Below are 17,597 nucleotides of genomic sequence, written 5' to 3'. Positions count from 1 at the left end.
ACCGATAATATCGTCCGAAACCTCGTTTCGTACGATATTCGGTGCGTGTATGGTATGTCGGCGAGTCGACCGATATCGCAGGAAGCTGCTGATCGGAGCAGTTTGAAAATTTTGATCGGGCGCCATAGAAGGCGCCTGACCAAAATCCTCCCTTCAGTGCTGAATCGGCAGAAGGAGGTAGAAATCCTATTGTTTCTACCTCCTTACCTGCCGATTCAGCCCTGAATGGTGTGTGGCGGATCTGACGATGTTGCGTGCGACCGATGGTTGCACGAAACATCGTCAGATCGCCACATGTATGGCCAGCTTAAGTAAGCTTTATCAGAAAGGTCTATGTAAATACAGCCATAAGCACTCACAGAAACTTCTCTGAAAAAAGATTTCTTGTGTTTGTAATTAATGTGCAGCAGACACGCAGCTTTCTGCTCTCTGCTCTCTCCTGCTCCCCCCTCCCTCAAGAATGCTAAGAACTCACTCCCCCCTCTTAGGAATGTGGATCTGAGCCAATCAGCAGGAAGCTGACTCATAGGGGCTGATTTACTAAGACACGAATTCGAATCCGAATTGGAAAAATTCCGATTGGAAAACGAACATTTTGCGTCTTTTTCGTGTTTTTTTCGGCGCCTTTACGTCTTTTCGGAAATTGTCGCGACTTTTTCGTTACCAATACGATTTTCGCGAAAAAACGCGAGTTTTTCGTAGCCATTACGATTCGCTCGTATCTTGTCGCGACTTTTTCGTATTGAGCGCTCGTAAGCGGCGGCCGAAACTTTCAGACTTAGCATGATTTTGGAAGCCTCCCATAGGACTCAATGGCACCCTGCAGCTCCAACCTGGCCCAAGAAAAGTCACCATACTGAAGCTTGAATGAATCCGAACGCTACGAAAAAATCGCAACATTTTGCTCAACTTTCGGAATGGCTACGAAAAAGGCGCGACTTTTCGCGCAAGTTTTAACACTACGAAAAAATCGCCAGATTTTACGCAACATTCGGATGGCAACGAAAAAGTCGCGATAATTTTCCGAAAAAATCGCCAAATACCGATCATTACGAAAAAAACGCAATCGGACGCATTCGGCCGGTTCGTGAGTTAGTAAATGGGCCCCATAGTCTTACTAACTGAGCATGTTCACTTGGTCTGCATGTCTGTGCAGGAGAGAGGCGTTATGAGAATTTTCTTAACACAGCTCAGCGTTTTTTCTTCCTGTTTGGCTTCTGATCTTCTGAACAGGTGAACTATGGGGAGACTTAAGGGCACTATTGAGACAACTGAAGGTATGCCTGCAGCTTGAGATTAACTCTTTATTAGCCTTTCCTTCTCCTTTAATGAAATGGCACATGTTTTCACAGGGTTTGTACCGTGTATGATATGTTCTCGACAATGCAGATAATTTTTGCGCAGTGGGGGGATGAAGGGTTGATGGAGTATTGTCATGTTTTTACTGGTTGAATCTCTCTGAATTGTCTGAATTGTGTGCTAGCAGTGGGCCTAAGAACTAGGGGCTTATTTATCACATAGTGTAAAATGCTTTAAAAGCAGAGTAAAATAAATGCTGAATTTATATTTGTTTTTATTTATGTCTTTATTTTTATAGTGTAACCAATTCATTTAATGGGAAAAATACATGTGCCAAACAAATTTGTTTTGTAAAACAAGATGTAAAAAAAGCAGCAATGAATGATCCATTACAATGAAATTTAATACATAGCTTGATAAATATGTTGTGTTTTACACTGCAGTGCCTGTTGATCAGACCTTGGTCTGTAATGGTGTATTTGTTTTTTGTTTTTTTTATTCCTAAATAGACCATATGTGTACCCAGGAATTGATTCCCCCAAGTCTGTTATTAGTCCCATTAAACCTCACCACTTTTTCCAAAGTCGTTATCACTGTATTGTGTGCTTTTTACTGTATAATAGCTAAGCCTTACTAATTCACAATAAGAGCAAGTGGAGCAAACAAGATACATTTGTTTCATACATATATACATATGATTCTGTCGAAACTAGATAATACACATAAATCATAGCTTAGGCTAATGCCAGACAATGCTGATTCAGCCCCTATGATGGCATCCATCCACCTATCCCTGCATCCGAACCCATTTCATTGGGCCCCAGGTGCAGACACATGCAGTGGACTTCGGCTCCAAACATGCATTTTTTGTGGCAAAAGCCACTCCATGTGTCTGTACCCCGGCCACTACAATGGGTTCAGATGCAGACAAATCATGCACATAGACTACGATTTATTGTCCTCCGTGTTACTGAGCTGATTCCACTATCGACTGCAGACAAAAAAGCTGTTTCTGATTAGATGTCCCTTACCAAACCATTCTGTAGCCTAGTCTAGTCAGCGAAACTCTGGTATGTTAGGAAATTAGTGCCCAGTATCCTTCAATACAGGACATCTGCTTTTATAGATGCTGAATTTGAAAAATAATTGTTTTAAAAATCGCTGTGGCACTCAAATCTCCCTTGGTAGAAATACAACCATGAATATGTGAGACCCTGTAAAGCATTACAGGTCAAGGTCCCTACTTGTAAAGGGGTAATCTTTTATCTTTATTCTTTTTCACTTTCAAAAGTTTCCTAACATGCCAACGCATGCTTTAGAAAAATAAACAGACAACAAGACAGTTTTACAGCTGTCTGAAAATGATGGCTGAGGCGGGTCAAACCGTACCAATAAACCAACTGTATGACAACTATATTAAAGCAGGGAATGATTTCTGAATCAATAGTTTGGGTAATGTTGTAGAGGATGAAACATATGGAAGCAGTTTAGAAAATACGGTTTCTTTTAAGTGAACTAGTATCGTGTTGATAAAAAAAAGTACATGATCCCTTTTAAAGAACATTCTGTACTAGCTAATGCATGCTTCTGTATATTTGTTGCTGCTGAGGAATGTTACTCTGGCCACTGGTTTACTGCTGATTGCCCTTAACTGCTGCAGGGACTTACTGCTTTGCTGTATAACCTATAATTGAAATTCTTTTATATTTCCCTTTGTCCATGCATTTTAAACTTAAAAATGTAGAATTAAAGGGGCAGTTTACACCTTAAATTAATAATTAACACATTAAATAGAACTTGTATTGAAATGACATTATACCTATTGCTCTTATTTAATGAAAATGTTTCATATTTTTTGCTAATATAAAGCGCTCATTTGAAAGTTGGACTATGTTCACTGAATTCACTTCCACTTCCTTTATAAACAGGGCAATTTGTTCAGTGCTCCCTATCTGCCTTTAAACAAACCCCTCCCTTATCTAAGAAGCAACCTTTGAGCATTTCATTATTAGGAGCCCCTCTATGGACTGGTAATTAGTTTATCAGCTCCTTTGACGTTCTTTAGGGCCAGAAATGTCAGGAAGTGAAACTGGCATCAAATTCTTATTTAGTGTCAAAAATAACATAAACCTTATCTAAGTTGCTTTAGATATACCTATGTTAGATATACCGTGATCTGGGTAAATGAAAATCTTTATAGATATTTCTTAAATAAAACAATAGGCTTGAAGTATGTTCAGCACAAGTCTTACTTTATTGAGCTCATGTTGAAAAGGGGTGCATACTGTCCCTTTAATGGAAAAGGAAATTCATTTTGGCATTTTACTGCCGATAGATAAGCCACATTAGTGCCCCCTAGAACACTATATTTATTCTGCAGAAAGCATTACCATACCTGAGTAAACAACCCTAAAACCCCCCTCTGTTTGTTTAAGATTGCAGCTGCCATTTTAGCTTGGTCTCTTCCATGCTGTAGCTCTACCTAGCCGTTGGTAGCTTAGATTACACATTCTTATGCGAGTGAATTCCTATGAATTCTTATGGGAGGGAGAGAGCTGCGCAGACTCGTGCCCTAAACCTGAAGGAGCCCTAAAGGAGAGGAAGTCTGGTACCGAAGAACATGTTTACACAAAAGAAGACATAGACCTTTCTGATAATGCTTACTTGGTTTTTACCTTTACTTCTCCTTTAAGGAGTGCAATTTAAAGTTATTCCTCTAGCTACTTTAAATATTTCAGAGTATAATTTGCAGCCAGAATTTCATTGTTAGCTGAGTTTTGGCTCTGATATAGCTGGGTAAATCTGAGGATCACTCATTAGCCATTTAAATGATTTGCTGGAAAACTGCCAGTTGGTGATTTTAGCATGCTTAGTTAGCCCATCTAGAAATAAAAGAACTAAAAGAATAGAACAAAGGCTAAAGATAAAGATCTTGTCTGCACTGACTGTATGGAGTGGAATAATCTGCAACAAATGTAACTGTGGTGACATGTGGGTGGCATTCTCACTGACAGACCTTTTTCCTTCTACACAACAGACCAAATCCTGTGTGTCGCATGAGCCATGATAGTGAACCTATAGCTTTTTCTACATTATCTATATGTTGTGTTATTAGTTTTTATTCATGATTTGTTTTGCTTCTTTCAAGCAGGGTACCTTCACCTCAGCTACAAGGGCCCTATTCTGCATGCTTTCAGTCAGGCTGCTGCCAGAGGAAGTCATTATTTCAGGAAAAGAATTCTGGGGAAAGCTGTCTGTCTTTCATCTAGATGCACCTTGGCTAAAGGCAGTGCTAATGGAATACTATATTTGTTGAAATAAATAGTTTCACTTTTCCTACCAGGCCCGGACTGGCAATCTGTAGATTCTGGCAAATGCCAGAGGGGCTGCTGTAAGATGTAATAGACAGTTACTATTTTTTGGGTTTATGGGCCCTGTTTGGACATCTGTGTACTTGAAATGCCATGACCTATTTTGAATTCCAGTCCAGGCCTGTTTCCTACTGACCAAACATCCAGGCCCCTGCCACCCTCAACTGCAGGCTTCTTTGACACCCTTACCTAATAAAAGGCAGGGTAGCTTTGTATACAGCCCAAAAAACTTCATATACATAAGTGCTGTATTTAATTGAATGAGCTGACAGTCCTTACCCTTGCACAGATTCAGCACAATATCATACAGTGCATTTTTAATAAGGCTATACAGATGGTATTGTTGAGAACAAATGCACCTTTTTCTGTACCTTACTAAAAAATGAATACAGTGGGGGCAGCAGGGTTGCCTGGTGCAACCTTAAAGGAACAGTTCAGTGTAAAAATGAGACTGGGTAAAATGGATAGACTGTGCAAAATAAAAAATGTTTCTAATATAATTAACTAAACATTTGATCTATAAAGGCTGGAGTGGGCAGATGTCTAACATAATAGGCAGAACAATACTTTAAGCTCTCTAACCTCGTAGTTAGTCAGTGACTTTAGGGGCGCCACATGGGACATAACTGTTCAGTTAGTTTGTGAGCACACAGGTCAGATTCAAATGCAAACTAACTGAACAGTTATGTCCCATATGGCCCCCTCAAGTCACTGATTGGTTACTGACTGCTAACAGCTTAGAGAGCTGTAAAGGAGGAATTAGAGTTCTGGCTATTATGTCAGACACCTGCTCACTCCAGCCTTCATAGATTAAATTTTTGCCTAACTAACTATATTGAAAACCTTTTTTATTTTCTGCATTCTATCTATTATTTTAGTTTAATTTTTACACTGAAGTGTTCCTTTAAGCTTCTTCAGGTACTCTCCTTTGTGATTGCAGAAACAGCACATGTGCAGTTGAAACCAGGTCCAGTTTGGATTCAGCTGCAAGTGCTCCTGTAATGAGCTTGCAGAGAACAGAATTTGAAATGGCTTGAGATGGTGCCTGCCTACTCTGTTCTTGGGGTTAACCCCAACTTTGGAGGTGGCCTGTGGTTGTCAGTAGACTTCAGAGAGCATACATGCTGCAGACTACATTAGAACTAATGTAATTTTTCATACAGTGGGTGACTGGTATTTAAGGGATAAAGTTATTACCTTACAAAATATATTTCAAAAAATTCTTAGCAGTCAGCTCTTAAATATAAAAAAATACACCATGTAGGATAAACACACATATAAACAGGGCATATATTGTCAAGGGATGCAATATTATGTGTGTCTAATTGTGTAGAATTACCTGACCCAGCCGCTTTCCCATCCATCCTGATTTATACACAACCTGACATGCCACCCACTGGCTACCATACACCACAACTGACCTCATTGTGTTCCAAAAGGTTGACTATATTATCAGTAATTCCCTTAGTAAGACAGTCTCGTGCACTGGAAGTATACTGATTGAAAGTAGGTAAAATAATGCCCCTACACCTGAAGTTTGAGAACCTGCCTTTAAAAAACCATAAACTGATATACTGTATAGCAGGGATCCCCAATCTTTTATACCTGGGAGCCACATTCAAATAGAAAAAGTGTTGGGGAGCAACACAAGCATGGAAAAAGTTCATATGGGTGCAAATAAGAGCTGTAAATGGCTATTTGGTAGCCCCCTACGTGGACTGGCAGCCTATAGAAGGCTTTGTTTGGCTTTACACTGGGTTTTATGCAACCAAATCCTGACTCCAAGCCAGAAATTAAAAAATGAGCACTTACTTTGAGGGCCCTGGGAGCAACATCAAAGAGGTTGGTGAGTAACATGTTGCTCACAAACCACTGGTTGGGGGTCACTGCTGTATAGAGAACTTTCAAAGTGCTGCATGATAGTTTTAAATATTCACAAAAATCAGTGTGACTTTAACTACAGGTTCTTTACTTGCCAGGGTAAAAATAATATATTGCCTTTAGTTTGCCCAGATACTGGGTATATACGCCATAGCTGTCAGTGATCACAGTGTATCTTATTTTGATGTAGTGTCAACAGATGTAAAAATGTAACACATTTTAAACCAGCAAGAAGTGAAAAGACTTGTCTTCAAGCTCTTAAATTGCTTTTGCACAAAGCTAACCTTTAGAACTGCTACAGCGCATTCCAACATGATGATTGCTTAGATGCTTTGCAAAAGTCAATCCTAGTTATATCATTTTCTACGATTATTTATTTATTTATTTTACTCTGCTGCCCCCAGCTAAGCCCTGTGTAAAGAAAATGTGTTGTATATATAATGGTTTTCACAAAACCATGCTTTCTGCAGTTTCTTTAAAGTTGCCCAGCACAGTGTGACAGCATACAATAATTCCATAAAAGTCTAATGTTGAAAAGTCCAGTCCTTCTGTTTTGCAGTGTACAGTGCCAACCAGAATTCATCATAGAGAAAACGCTCTTCATGTTTGTCTGCCGAAGTGTTAAAATCCTTTCTCGTCTGTCTCACTGTTCCATACTGCTCATAGAAACTTATGTGTCACACTTTTATGTCTTTTCAGAGACCATAGTATATTCCCAAAGACATGGAAAGCACATTTAGGTTGTCTCATTATGCTGAAATCACTAACATTTTGGTGACCATGTATAGTCCAGTTTACCACCATTATGCTTTCATGCTTATTATTATATACAATATGCAAACATCCTGTTCATGCTTGTTCATTATTGCATGCACATACCCTACCAGTATAGCTTCTGTAATAAATATAATGGGGGTACAAGCAATAAATCGTTTTCTCTATAGACAGTATATATAGACAACAAGATCTTCACTTGCATCTTTCTTTTTGTAACAATACGGTTGACTGAAGTTGTTTGGATCCTATTGACACTTTTAGTTTACACTATACATGTAGTCACAAGCTTATAAACATTTTACTTTTCTTTTGTTCCCTTAGGTGGTAATGGCACCGCATGAGCCTTCTGTTGTTTTTGTAGATAATTACATTAAACTGCTTGCTGATTGCACCACGGAAACATTCCAAAAGATCCTGGAAATGAAGGTAAGGCAAGAGCATGATTTCTGGACCAGTCTTGTAGGGCAGCCGGGCAGATTGAATATTAAAATTGACTAGTCCAACTATTTCAGACTTACCATGCCCCTTCTTTTGTCCAGCTGTCAGTCTGACAGGGTATGGCAGTGCATAGTTGTGCAAGTTGTACAAGGCAAAACCTGCAACACATTTATTAAAGCTTGGCACACAAATATTAAAAGAATTAGACAGTAGTGTTTTCTTATTTCCAAAAAACAAATAGAAAAATGTCAAACATATTTCAGTGGTGTATTTCTGGGGTGCAACACATTAAGAATATATGGAGCTACATGATCACATGTCTAGGAGTACAGTAAAGAGGGGCCTGAGGCCAGAAATGTGGCAACTGGCAAAACTGCTTTTCCCAGAAGGCTCGGCTAAACATGGATAGATAATCCGCTGATTTGGAACATCGGCACCCATTATTTTGTCAGCATGTTTGTATCTTTCCAGAAAAAAAATCTTCATAGTATTTTAGCTGTATGGACATGTGCTGCAGAAGTTGTAATGCCTCTCAACCATTAGATGAATTCCAACCTGGGAAAAAGCAGCACGCTATAAAAGAGTGATTCAGTTGTGTCAGTTTTACAGTTACAAATTGCAGCGATGAGTTTAGTGCTGCAGTAAATATTTGTAGAAGCTCTTTGTTAATTGATATTTTTATTAGGATTTGTGGTAAAAGTTCCACAGCACTGGAATTTCACAAGGCATCCCATATGTAGTGTGTGATTGCTATGAGTTTAAATAGTTCTTTTGTGGGTGCCCAATCAGCCACCATCAGTGCCTGAAAGGAGCCTCCTCTAAACACATGTATTCATTGGTGCTAAAAGTATCTTAGTTACCGTTACCATTAAGCATTCTTTTTCACACAATTTCTAGTGTTCACTATTTCTATAGTGTATATAAAGGTATATGGGCCTATAAAACTGATACAAATCCTCACTTTAGCTGAGAAATATCTCACAGTCAACTTTGTTTGAAATGCACTTTCCATGTGGACTACTAAACTGTATTAGAACCTATTGCATTAAGCCAATTAAAGCAGGGGTCTGGAATACAGGTATGTGAATTGTCTTGGCCTGCAAAAACTATACAGGATTATATGTGTAATGCTTTTTTTTTTTTTTTTAATGATAATAAATAGGAAGAAAACAGTCTATCACACTACAAATGTATGTTGCTGTGTTTAGAAAGATACTGGGATAATTTATAAAGAAGAAGAAGAAAATTTGCACTGGAGCAGTAACCTATAGCAACCAATTAGTGATTAACCTTTTTCATCCAGCTGCAGGTTGAGCAGTCAAAGCAAATACCTGGTTTACTGCCTGTTCCTTATTATTATTGGCTCAGCCTATTCTCATTCTCAGGCAACAACAATATATGGTTTGTGGCTCTCCATACAACAGCAATTCATGAACCAATATTCATCATAAACAAAGATAATAGTGTTTCAGTTATGCCTGTCATATACTTGTCTTTCTATTGGTGCAGACACTTGTCTCTGTATGCCAAAGAATTTGTTTATATATTTATGGCAGTAGTGAAGAGAGACTTGATGGCTTATCTGCCTGTGTATGGAGCCCTCTGATGGGCCTACCTAACCAATATAGGTCCTAAATTTGTACAGATGTCTATTGGGCAGGTTTAATTTTCCAGTTGGATCGAGAACTGAATCAGCTCGTTGATGTGGTCCTTGCCCTGACGGCCTGTAACCCTATCGTTGTAAGCTGTTTGTTTGGCTTGATATCGCCCACCTTAAAGGAACAGTAACACTAAAAAATAAAAATGTTTTAAAATAATTAAAATATAATGTACTGTTGCCCTGCTCTGGTAAAAATTGTGTGTTTGCTTCAGAAAGACTACTACAGTTAATAGAAATAGCTGTTGTGTAGCCATGGGGGCAGCCATTTACATTGAAAAAAGGAGAAAAGGCACAGGTTACATAAGAAGATAACAGATAACTGTGAAGAATACAATGGGAATCTATGCTACTTATCTGTTATCTGCTTAGTAACCTGTGCCTTTTCTCCTTTTTTCAATTTAAATGGCTGCCCCCATGGCTACACAGCAGGGTATTTATATAAACTGTAGTAGTGTTTATGAAGCAAACACACAACTTTTACCAGTGCAGGGCAATAGTACATAATATATTAATTATTTTTATACACTTTCATTTTTTGGTGTTACTGTTCCTTTAAGCGGCCATATTGCTGAATGATCCGCAAACTTGCCAAACTAGCAGATCTAATAATGTATGGCCAGCTTAAAGGAGAACTAAAGGAGAAGCCTAACTAAAGAAGTAGGGCAGAAAAAATTTACTTTTTTTTGAGTTTCTGTATCAGCCCAAGGCAACCACAGCCCTTTAGCAGGGAGTATTTGTGCCCCCAAAGATGCCCCCAGTAGCCCCCATCTTCTTTACTGCTGATTCACTGCACATGCATTGTGCTGCTGGCAGTTACTGAGCTTAGGGGCCGACACACAATATACTGTTTATACAGAATATTAAAGGAGAAGGAAAGGCTAAGTCACTTGGGGGTGCCAAAATGTTAGGCACCCCCAAGTGACTTAGAACGCCTACCTTGTACCCCGGGCTGGTGCCCCTGTACGGAGGGAACAGCACCAGCCCGGGGTAGCTGCCGGCGCTTCCTCCTTCCTCCTCGCATGCGCCGGCCGGCGGATTTCGCCGGCAGCGCGCAAAGGAAGGAGGAAGCGGTGTCTACAGGTGCCCCGGGCTGGTGCTGTTCCCTCCGTACAGGGGCACCAGCCCGGGGTACAAGGTAGGCGCTCTAAGTCACTTGGGGGTGCCTAACATTTTGGCACCCCCAAGTGACTTAGCCTTTCCTTCTCCTTTAATGTCACAATATAAGGCTGACTAGTAATAAATACAGATAATTAGTAATTGTTGCTCAGCAACCAGTGCAGTTAGCGTCAGAATATAATAATCAGACCTGTAGCATTATCTTAAATGACAGGCCAGCCTCAGTTTTTGCTTAATAATTTGTGACGACCCCTAAGCTTAGCTTTCCAATAACTGTTTAGGGCACACTGAGCATGTGAGTGTCGCAGACACTTTTTAAAGGGGAAGGAAAGGCAAAGTCACTTGGGGGTGCCAAAATGTTAAGCACCCCCAAGTGACTTTAACCGCTTACCTTGTACCCCGGGCTGGTGCCCCTGTTCGGAGAAAATAGCACCAGCCCGGGGCACCTGGAGCGCAGCACTTCCTCCTTCCGCCTTCCACTTCCTAAACTGCCGGTGGCCGGGCATGCACAGTAGAGCGAAAAAGCCGACTTAAATGTTTAAGTTCGGCTTTTCACTCTACTGCGCATGCGCGCGCAGCGAAGCCGGAAGGAGGAAGCGCCGGCAGCTACCCCGGGCTGGTGCTATTTTCTCCTGACAGCGGCACCAGCCCGGGGTAAAAGGTAGGCGGTTAAAGTCACTTGGGGGTGCCTAACATTTTGGCACCCCCAAGTGACTTTACCTTTCTTTTTCCTTTAAGATGGGGAGCTCCTGTGACAAGTTTGAAGGCCTGGATCATTGCTGCTGTTGAGATGCTGAGACTTTAGGTTGGTGCAGTGTGTACAGTATATAAATATGGCATTTTAGCCATATTCATTTTTAGAGTTTACTTTAAAGCAACTAACCTTATAATGGAACTCCCTATTAAGCATACAAAATCAGCCTAACTTATTTAAGGAAGTCATTAAATAAATATAGTGATACACCAGTAAGCAAACATTACATTTCAACATTACCTACTGTATATTGCTGTGAGATAAATATACCTTATATGCAACTTCTTAAGCCATGCATGTTCTTTTACCAATATTTTCTAGGGCCTAAAGAGAAGTGAGCAAAGCACCATGCTGGATCTATTCCGTCAAAGACTTCCAGCCCCTCCATCTGGCAGTGAAAACAGCTCTGCAGCTCTCCCAGCCCCTACCCCAGAGCAGGAGTCATCACGTATACGCAAGTTGGAAAAGCTTATAAAGAAGAGACTGTGAGAAAAAAAAAGATAGTAGTTAGGTGTTACAAGGAAATCTGGTATAAGTTTTGTAAATCAGATTACAGAGGAACAACCCTTTCCAATGAATAATGCCAAGTGTCAACAACATAGAACTGCTGCCAGCTACACTGGATTTGACTGACTTGTGTAATGCCGCCTCTGTCTAGACAGAATGTATCAAGATTAGTTGTCTATCCCTGAAGCATGTAAAAAGCCTTGCGTGGGTGTACATGGTCACAGATTCACTCTGCCTATTTTGCTGTTTGCTTTTGCCTAGGGCTTTGTATGATGATGCATAGTTGTATATATTATATTTAAGCAGACATTTGTGTTCCTTTGGAGGGATAGGATATTGTGTCTAGCCACTGCAAAACATCACCCATGTGCTTTACTAGCAGTAAAGATAGGAAAATGTGAGTACACCATGCAACTATGGCAGTTACCTTTTTATGTCCCACCCCACCTTCATGCAGTATCAGTTGATCAATTCATTGAAAGAATGAAAATTTATAATTACATTTTAAATACCAGGCTTGTACTAAAGGTTTCATTACTGTAACCCTCTTTATTGAGCATTCAGGCACACTGCATTATCAAACTATAGAAGGGCCTTTGATATATATTATATAAGTATAGTACTATCACCACTCTTTTCATCTTTGTTTTCATTATGGATTTTCAATGCATTGCCGCAATTCCCTAATTGTTGGTATGTCTATTTTATATTATGTGTCTTGCTACAGGGAAATGGGTTGCTGATTCAGTCTGTACAAATAAAATTGTGTTTTTTATTTGATTTTTTTTTAAGTAACACTAAGGAAAACAGTCACCAAATTATTAAATCAATGTTTGGTAAACTGCTCTTTACTGATATGAATCTTTAATCTCTCTAGAAATCAACCTGTTTGGGAAAATGACCCATGCATGATATGCTTCCTATTTCTCCTAAAAAGCCCCCCCCCCAGTCACTTCCTCCCAGCTTAATGTGTTGGGGGTGAACAGTGTTGTAATTGTGCCAGGTGTCTGACCTAACAATTAGGTCATAGTCGGTAGAGTTTAACAACTGTCTAACCTGTGTTGTGGGATATAAAAACTCAATCACAACAGAACCTTTATGGTTTAGTATAATTAATGTGTAATAAAAGGTGCAGGTGCCCACCTAGCTTTAAAACTGGTAACCAGTAAATTTTTCTTCTGATTGGTTGCTATAGGTGACTAGATTTCTTGCAAACTTTGTATTATATAACCCCCTTAAAGCAGAAGGAAAGGCAAAGTCACTTGGGGGTGCCAAAATGTTAGGCACCCCCAAGTGACTTACAATCGCTTACCTTTTACCCAGGGCTGGTGCCCCTGTTAGGAGAAAACAGCACCAGCCCGGGGTAGCTGCAGCGCTTCCTCCTTCCTGTCTTGCCATGCGCAGTAGAGTGAAAAAGCTGAACTTTGACAGAGAAGTCGGCTTTTCACTCTACTGCGCATGCGCCGGTCCCGGGAGTTTGCCGGCAAAACGAAGCAGGAAGGAGGAAGCGCTACAGGTACCCCGGGCTGGTGCTGTTCTCTCCTAACAGGGGCACCAGCCCGGGGCACAAGGTAAGCGATTAAAGTCACTTGGGGGTGCCTAACATTTTGCCTTTCCTTGTCCTTTAATGTTAGCAACAGCAAACTAGTTTTGTGTTCCTCACTGTGTTTTTTTGTTTTTATAAAATTTGTTGTGAACAACGGTTATATGTACATTGTCTGTGATTCTGCTTCTCTCCTATTATCCTTGCTATTTATTGGGAAAAGTACTGGTGATAAGAATGTAGAATAATTATCTAACTGAGGCTTTCAAGATAATAAATAAATAAATCATTAAACTCTTTGAGTCAAGATTGTTTTCATATTTCCTAATGCAGAGCATGAGCAAGTGGGGCTTCCTCCTTCCTTTCTAGGTGTCAGCACTTGAAAAGCAAAGGGTAACTGAAAGAACAGTAAGTTTACAGAAGAGTAAAATGATGAGAATCTTTCATCTTGTGCAGTCCTTCATGTTTATATGGTGAGCATACTAAAGCGTTATAAGAGCAAATGTTTTTCAATATGCTTTTATGTCTGCTGAAATTTCACTTTTCTACCCTTGTTGTGATTATAGAGATCAGAAGGCCCCAAACTCTAACCATTACTTCAAATGAGGCCTTGAAACCTATTGGCAATCCATGGTTTCTTTTTTATTAAGCACTTATGGACCATTCTTTTGGTTTTTCCCTTACTATCTCCCTTACTATCTCCCTTACTATCTCCCTTTAATTGGAAGAATGTGTTTAAGCAGAGATAATGGGCTCTGTATAAACAATATACTACATATCGCTTTTGTAGTCTGTCTCTGACTACAGGTGTTTTTTTGTGCATTGGTAATCTGATTACTTTCTCCCAAAGTCACTCTGATTGAGCAGGAAAATTAAACAATTAGCAGTTTTTCCTCTTAAGGTGACCACACACGTGACGATTTGCGATCTATCGTGCGACCATCGGTTTGCACGAAAGATCGTACAATCAGCCACAAACCGTTCAGGGCTGAAACGGCAGGTAAGGAGGTAGAAACAATAGGATTTCTATCTCCTTCTACCAATTCAGCACTGAAGGCAGATTTTGCTCAGGCGCCTTCTATGGCGCCCGATCAAAATCTTTTAACTGGCCCGATCAGCGAGTCGACCAATATCAGCAGCCTCCTGCGATATCGGTCGACTCGCCGACTTGCCATACACGTGAGGGAACTTTAGGCTAATTCGTAAACAGAAGTACTGTTTATGTGTCACTAGCAGCGATTTGCATTTAAGCAGGTGGGAAGGAAACAAGGGATGTTTTATTGCCTGTGGTAGTGAAGCTTTGTTGTGAGTGGCAAAACATCCCTTTTACCCTAAAGTGGCCACACAGGCCAATAAAGCACCTTAATGACCCGTGTATAGGGCCCCCCCACGATCATTATCTGCCAAAAATGTAAATTGGGCAAGTTTACAAATTCTGTTGGTAAAACTAATGCAATGTCAATGCGGTCCTCATCCTGACGGCCTGCTTGTACTGTATTGCAATCTGGTCTTTTGGCCAAAAGCCCAGGGATATCAGATCAGGCCTATATCGCCTACCTGAAAGTGGTCATATTGGTAAAATATCCACTCATTACCTCGCCTCGAACAGTTCTTTACATGTATGGCCAGCTTTAGCCTGTTTAGCTCATGAGTGTATAGAATTACATATACCATACATTTCCCAATTAAAGAAAAACTGCACCTTCAGAGTGAATACTTAACCAACAGATAATTTTTATAATTATAAGTGATCTATTAATGTAACTAATGTTGACATATAAATTTATATTCTGTTATTCAGATTGCTTGGGACCTGGGGTTTCTGGACAAGGGGCCTGTCTGTAATTTGGATGAAGTGTGGATAAGCACCAGTGGGGGGAACAAGAGCACAGACTAGGGGTAGACAGAAGAGTTACGTGAAGAACACTGGTCATGTTTTATCTTAAGCATAGTTATTTGTGGCTTATGGAAAAAACCTGATTTAATTCTGGATATGGCCTACTATGGTGACTTGAAATCCAAATGAAGACTTGGTCCTAGGTTTGTTCCCAGCCGGGACTTAGTTGCCCTCCCAGTTTTTGTAAGGGTTTTATAATCAGGTACTCCAATTTCCTCCTAACTCCAAAACTATACACACATGACTACTGATTAAACTGACCATAGTATGTGTGAATGTGATAAGGGCCTTAGACTGTAAGCTCCACTGAGGCAGAGGCTGATGTGAATTATATATCAACTCAGTAATGCGGAATATAAATAAGGAATACAAATAAATTCAGTATGTGTCTATATACTGTATGTCATTAAGATGTTAAAAAGGTTTTAAATAAAAGGCTATTATTTTTGCATCAGCTGGCAAAAATGCTATTTCTCTAGTCTGGGAGTGTCAGTTCTCATTTTATTTCTAATGACACAAATCACCACACTGACATTTATTCCTGTGTCCACTGTTGGGTATTTTTTCATGGCTTGGGAGTTCCTCCTTAACACATTCCTTTTTCCACCTTCCTGGATTTATGCAACTTCCATAAATGGCTTTTTTAGCACAATATCCTCATTCATGGTTTGAGAAAACATGCGTTTCTTAAGTATATGCTGGGCACAGACTAGGGGTTCATCTGATGTTACACTGAAAGCTAAGCTGTTAGTGAAGGTTTCGCTGGAAATACTTCGGTATTTATGTGGCTACAGCTCAAGAGAAAAAATCCTTAATAATAAAAAAAACTATGGCACTTTCTTGTGAAAAGTGTTGATCTGTTAAAATGTGTTAAAATAAAGAAAGGATGCTCTGTCAGCACAGCACAAAGCTAAAATGTGTTATTCTAGTTTTAAAAGGGATGTTACAATTTTTTGCTAATGTTATATTGTATTATATATATATTATTTCTCACTGTTTCGATATTGAATGCATTTCTATAGTTTTCAACCCAACCCATGACTTGTAAATATTTATACTTATTAATATATTCCACCTATTGCCACTAGATGGATTAGGTAGTGAAAATGGCATGTGGCTATGCCTGACTATCCAACATCTCTTCTGAAACCAAGGCTATTGTTAGTCTTCCCTTTGCTGCTTTAACAGCTTCTACTCTTCTGGGAAGGCTTTCTACTAGATGTTGGACCATGGGTGGTGGATTTGCTTCTATTCAGTCGCAATAGCAACAGTGAGGTTGGGTGGTCAGGCTTTGCTCTCAGCTGGCATCCCAGTTTATTCCAGGGGTTTTATATTAGGTTGAGGTCATGGCCTTGTGCAGGCCAGTCATGATGAAACTGCCTACTCAAAACTGTTGCCACAATGTCCTTTCCCAGCTGCCCCAACACCTTGATCCTTCTACAGGATATTGCCTGCTCCTGTGTGGAGCAGAGTGCATTAAAGAAGAAGGAAAGGCTGAATCAATGGGAGGTAACAAATGTTAGGCACCCCCAGTGGTTGTAATTATACCCCCAGCCGGTGTGCCTGAAAAAAACTGCTCTGGCCCAGGGTAAATGCAAGTGAACAATCTTATTCGTTCTTTCTCCTTTGGCAGCGAGCACCGACTGGGGGTTTCAGATAAGGGATTACAATCACTGGGGGGTGCCTAACATTTCGGCCCCCCCAATGATTGTAACTTTCATTCTCTTTTAAACAGGAACAGGAAATGTAGTTTCCCTTGGGGTTCATGGGTTTAGAAACAGCCCTGCATGCTACACAGCTGTCAACCAACCCCATGCCATGAGGGAGATAATGATACATACCTTTTTCCCACACTAAATTATAACATGAAATAACATCTTTAAAAAGGCCTGGAGTGGTTCATTATCTCCCTCATGACAGCTCTGACACTGAATTTTTTTTTATAAGTATTTATATATACACATAAGTAGTTTAAAGGGATCAGATTACAACCAAGGCTTCAGCTGAGACACAAGCTTTTGTTTTTCATGCTTTTTTGGCACTTAATACTTTGAGGATAAAGGTTCCCACCCTTTTATTCCCCTTTCCTACGATAGGCTAACAAATGTTTGCATTTTTATGATTCATCATTTAACCTTAAATGATTGGAAATCACACTTTGGCTTTATTTCCTTAGGCTAATAACCCTATTATTAAATATGTCTTCCTTTTCACTCTCTCAGCTCAATGGACCTTCATGTTTCACTGGTCAGTGTGATGGACATTCACCATACTGTTAATGTATGCTGCTTGGCAGAAATGGCAAAGCACAAAGCCATAACAACATCACCCACCATGAATTGCATAGGTTGTGA

At 39.9% G+C, this 17,597-nt stretch overlaps 1 protein-coding gene across 1 annotated transcript in view; it reads left to right on the top strand.

Moving 5' to 3' along the window:
- The window catches only part of vps53 (VPS53 GARP complex subunit), a 97,586-nt gene extending 84,501 nt beyond the window's left edge, over positions 1–13,085 (top strand). Inside the window, exons 21-22 of the mRNA XM_002934343.5 lie at positions 7,650–7,754; positions 11,618–13,085. Of these exons, the coding sequence (XP_002934389.2) occupies positions 7,650–7,754; positions 11,618–11,785 (273 nt within the window). The 3' untranslated portion in view covers positions 11,786–13,085. The remainder of the gene's footprint in view (positions 1–7,649; positions 7,755–11,617) is intronic.
- The last annotated feature ends 4,512 nt before the right edge of the window (positions 13,086–17,597 follow it).

Source organism: Xenopus tropicalis, chromosome 2 (genome assembly GCF_000004195.4).
Source record: "Xenopus tropicalis strain Nigerian chromosome 2, UCB_Xtro_10.0, whole genome shotgun sequence".
Classification (NCBI taxonomy): Eukaryota; Metazoa; Chordata; class Amphibia; order Anura; family Pipidae; genus Xenopus; species Xenopus tropicalis.
The sequence above is the reverse complement of the archived record's forward strand: the minus strand, read 5'-3'. Positions and strand labels throughout refer to the sequence as shown.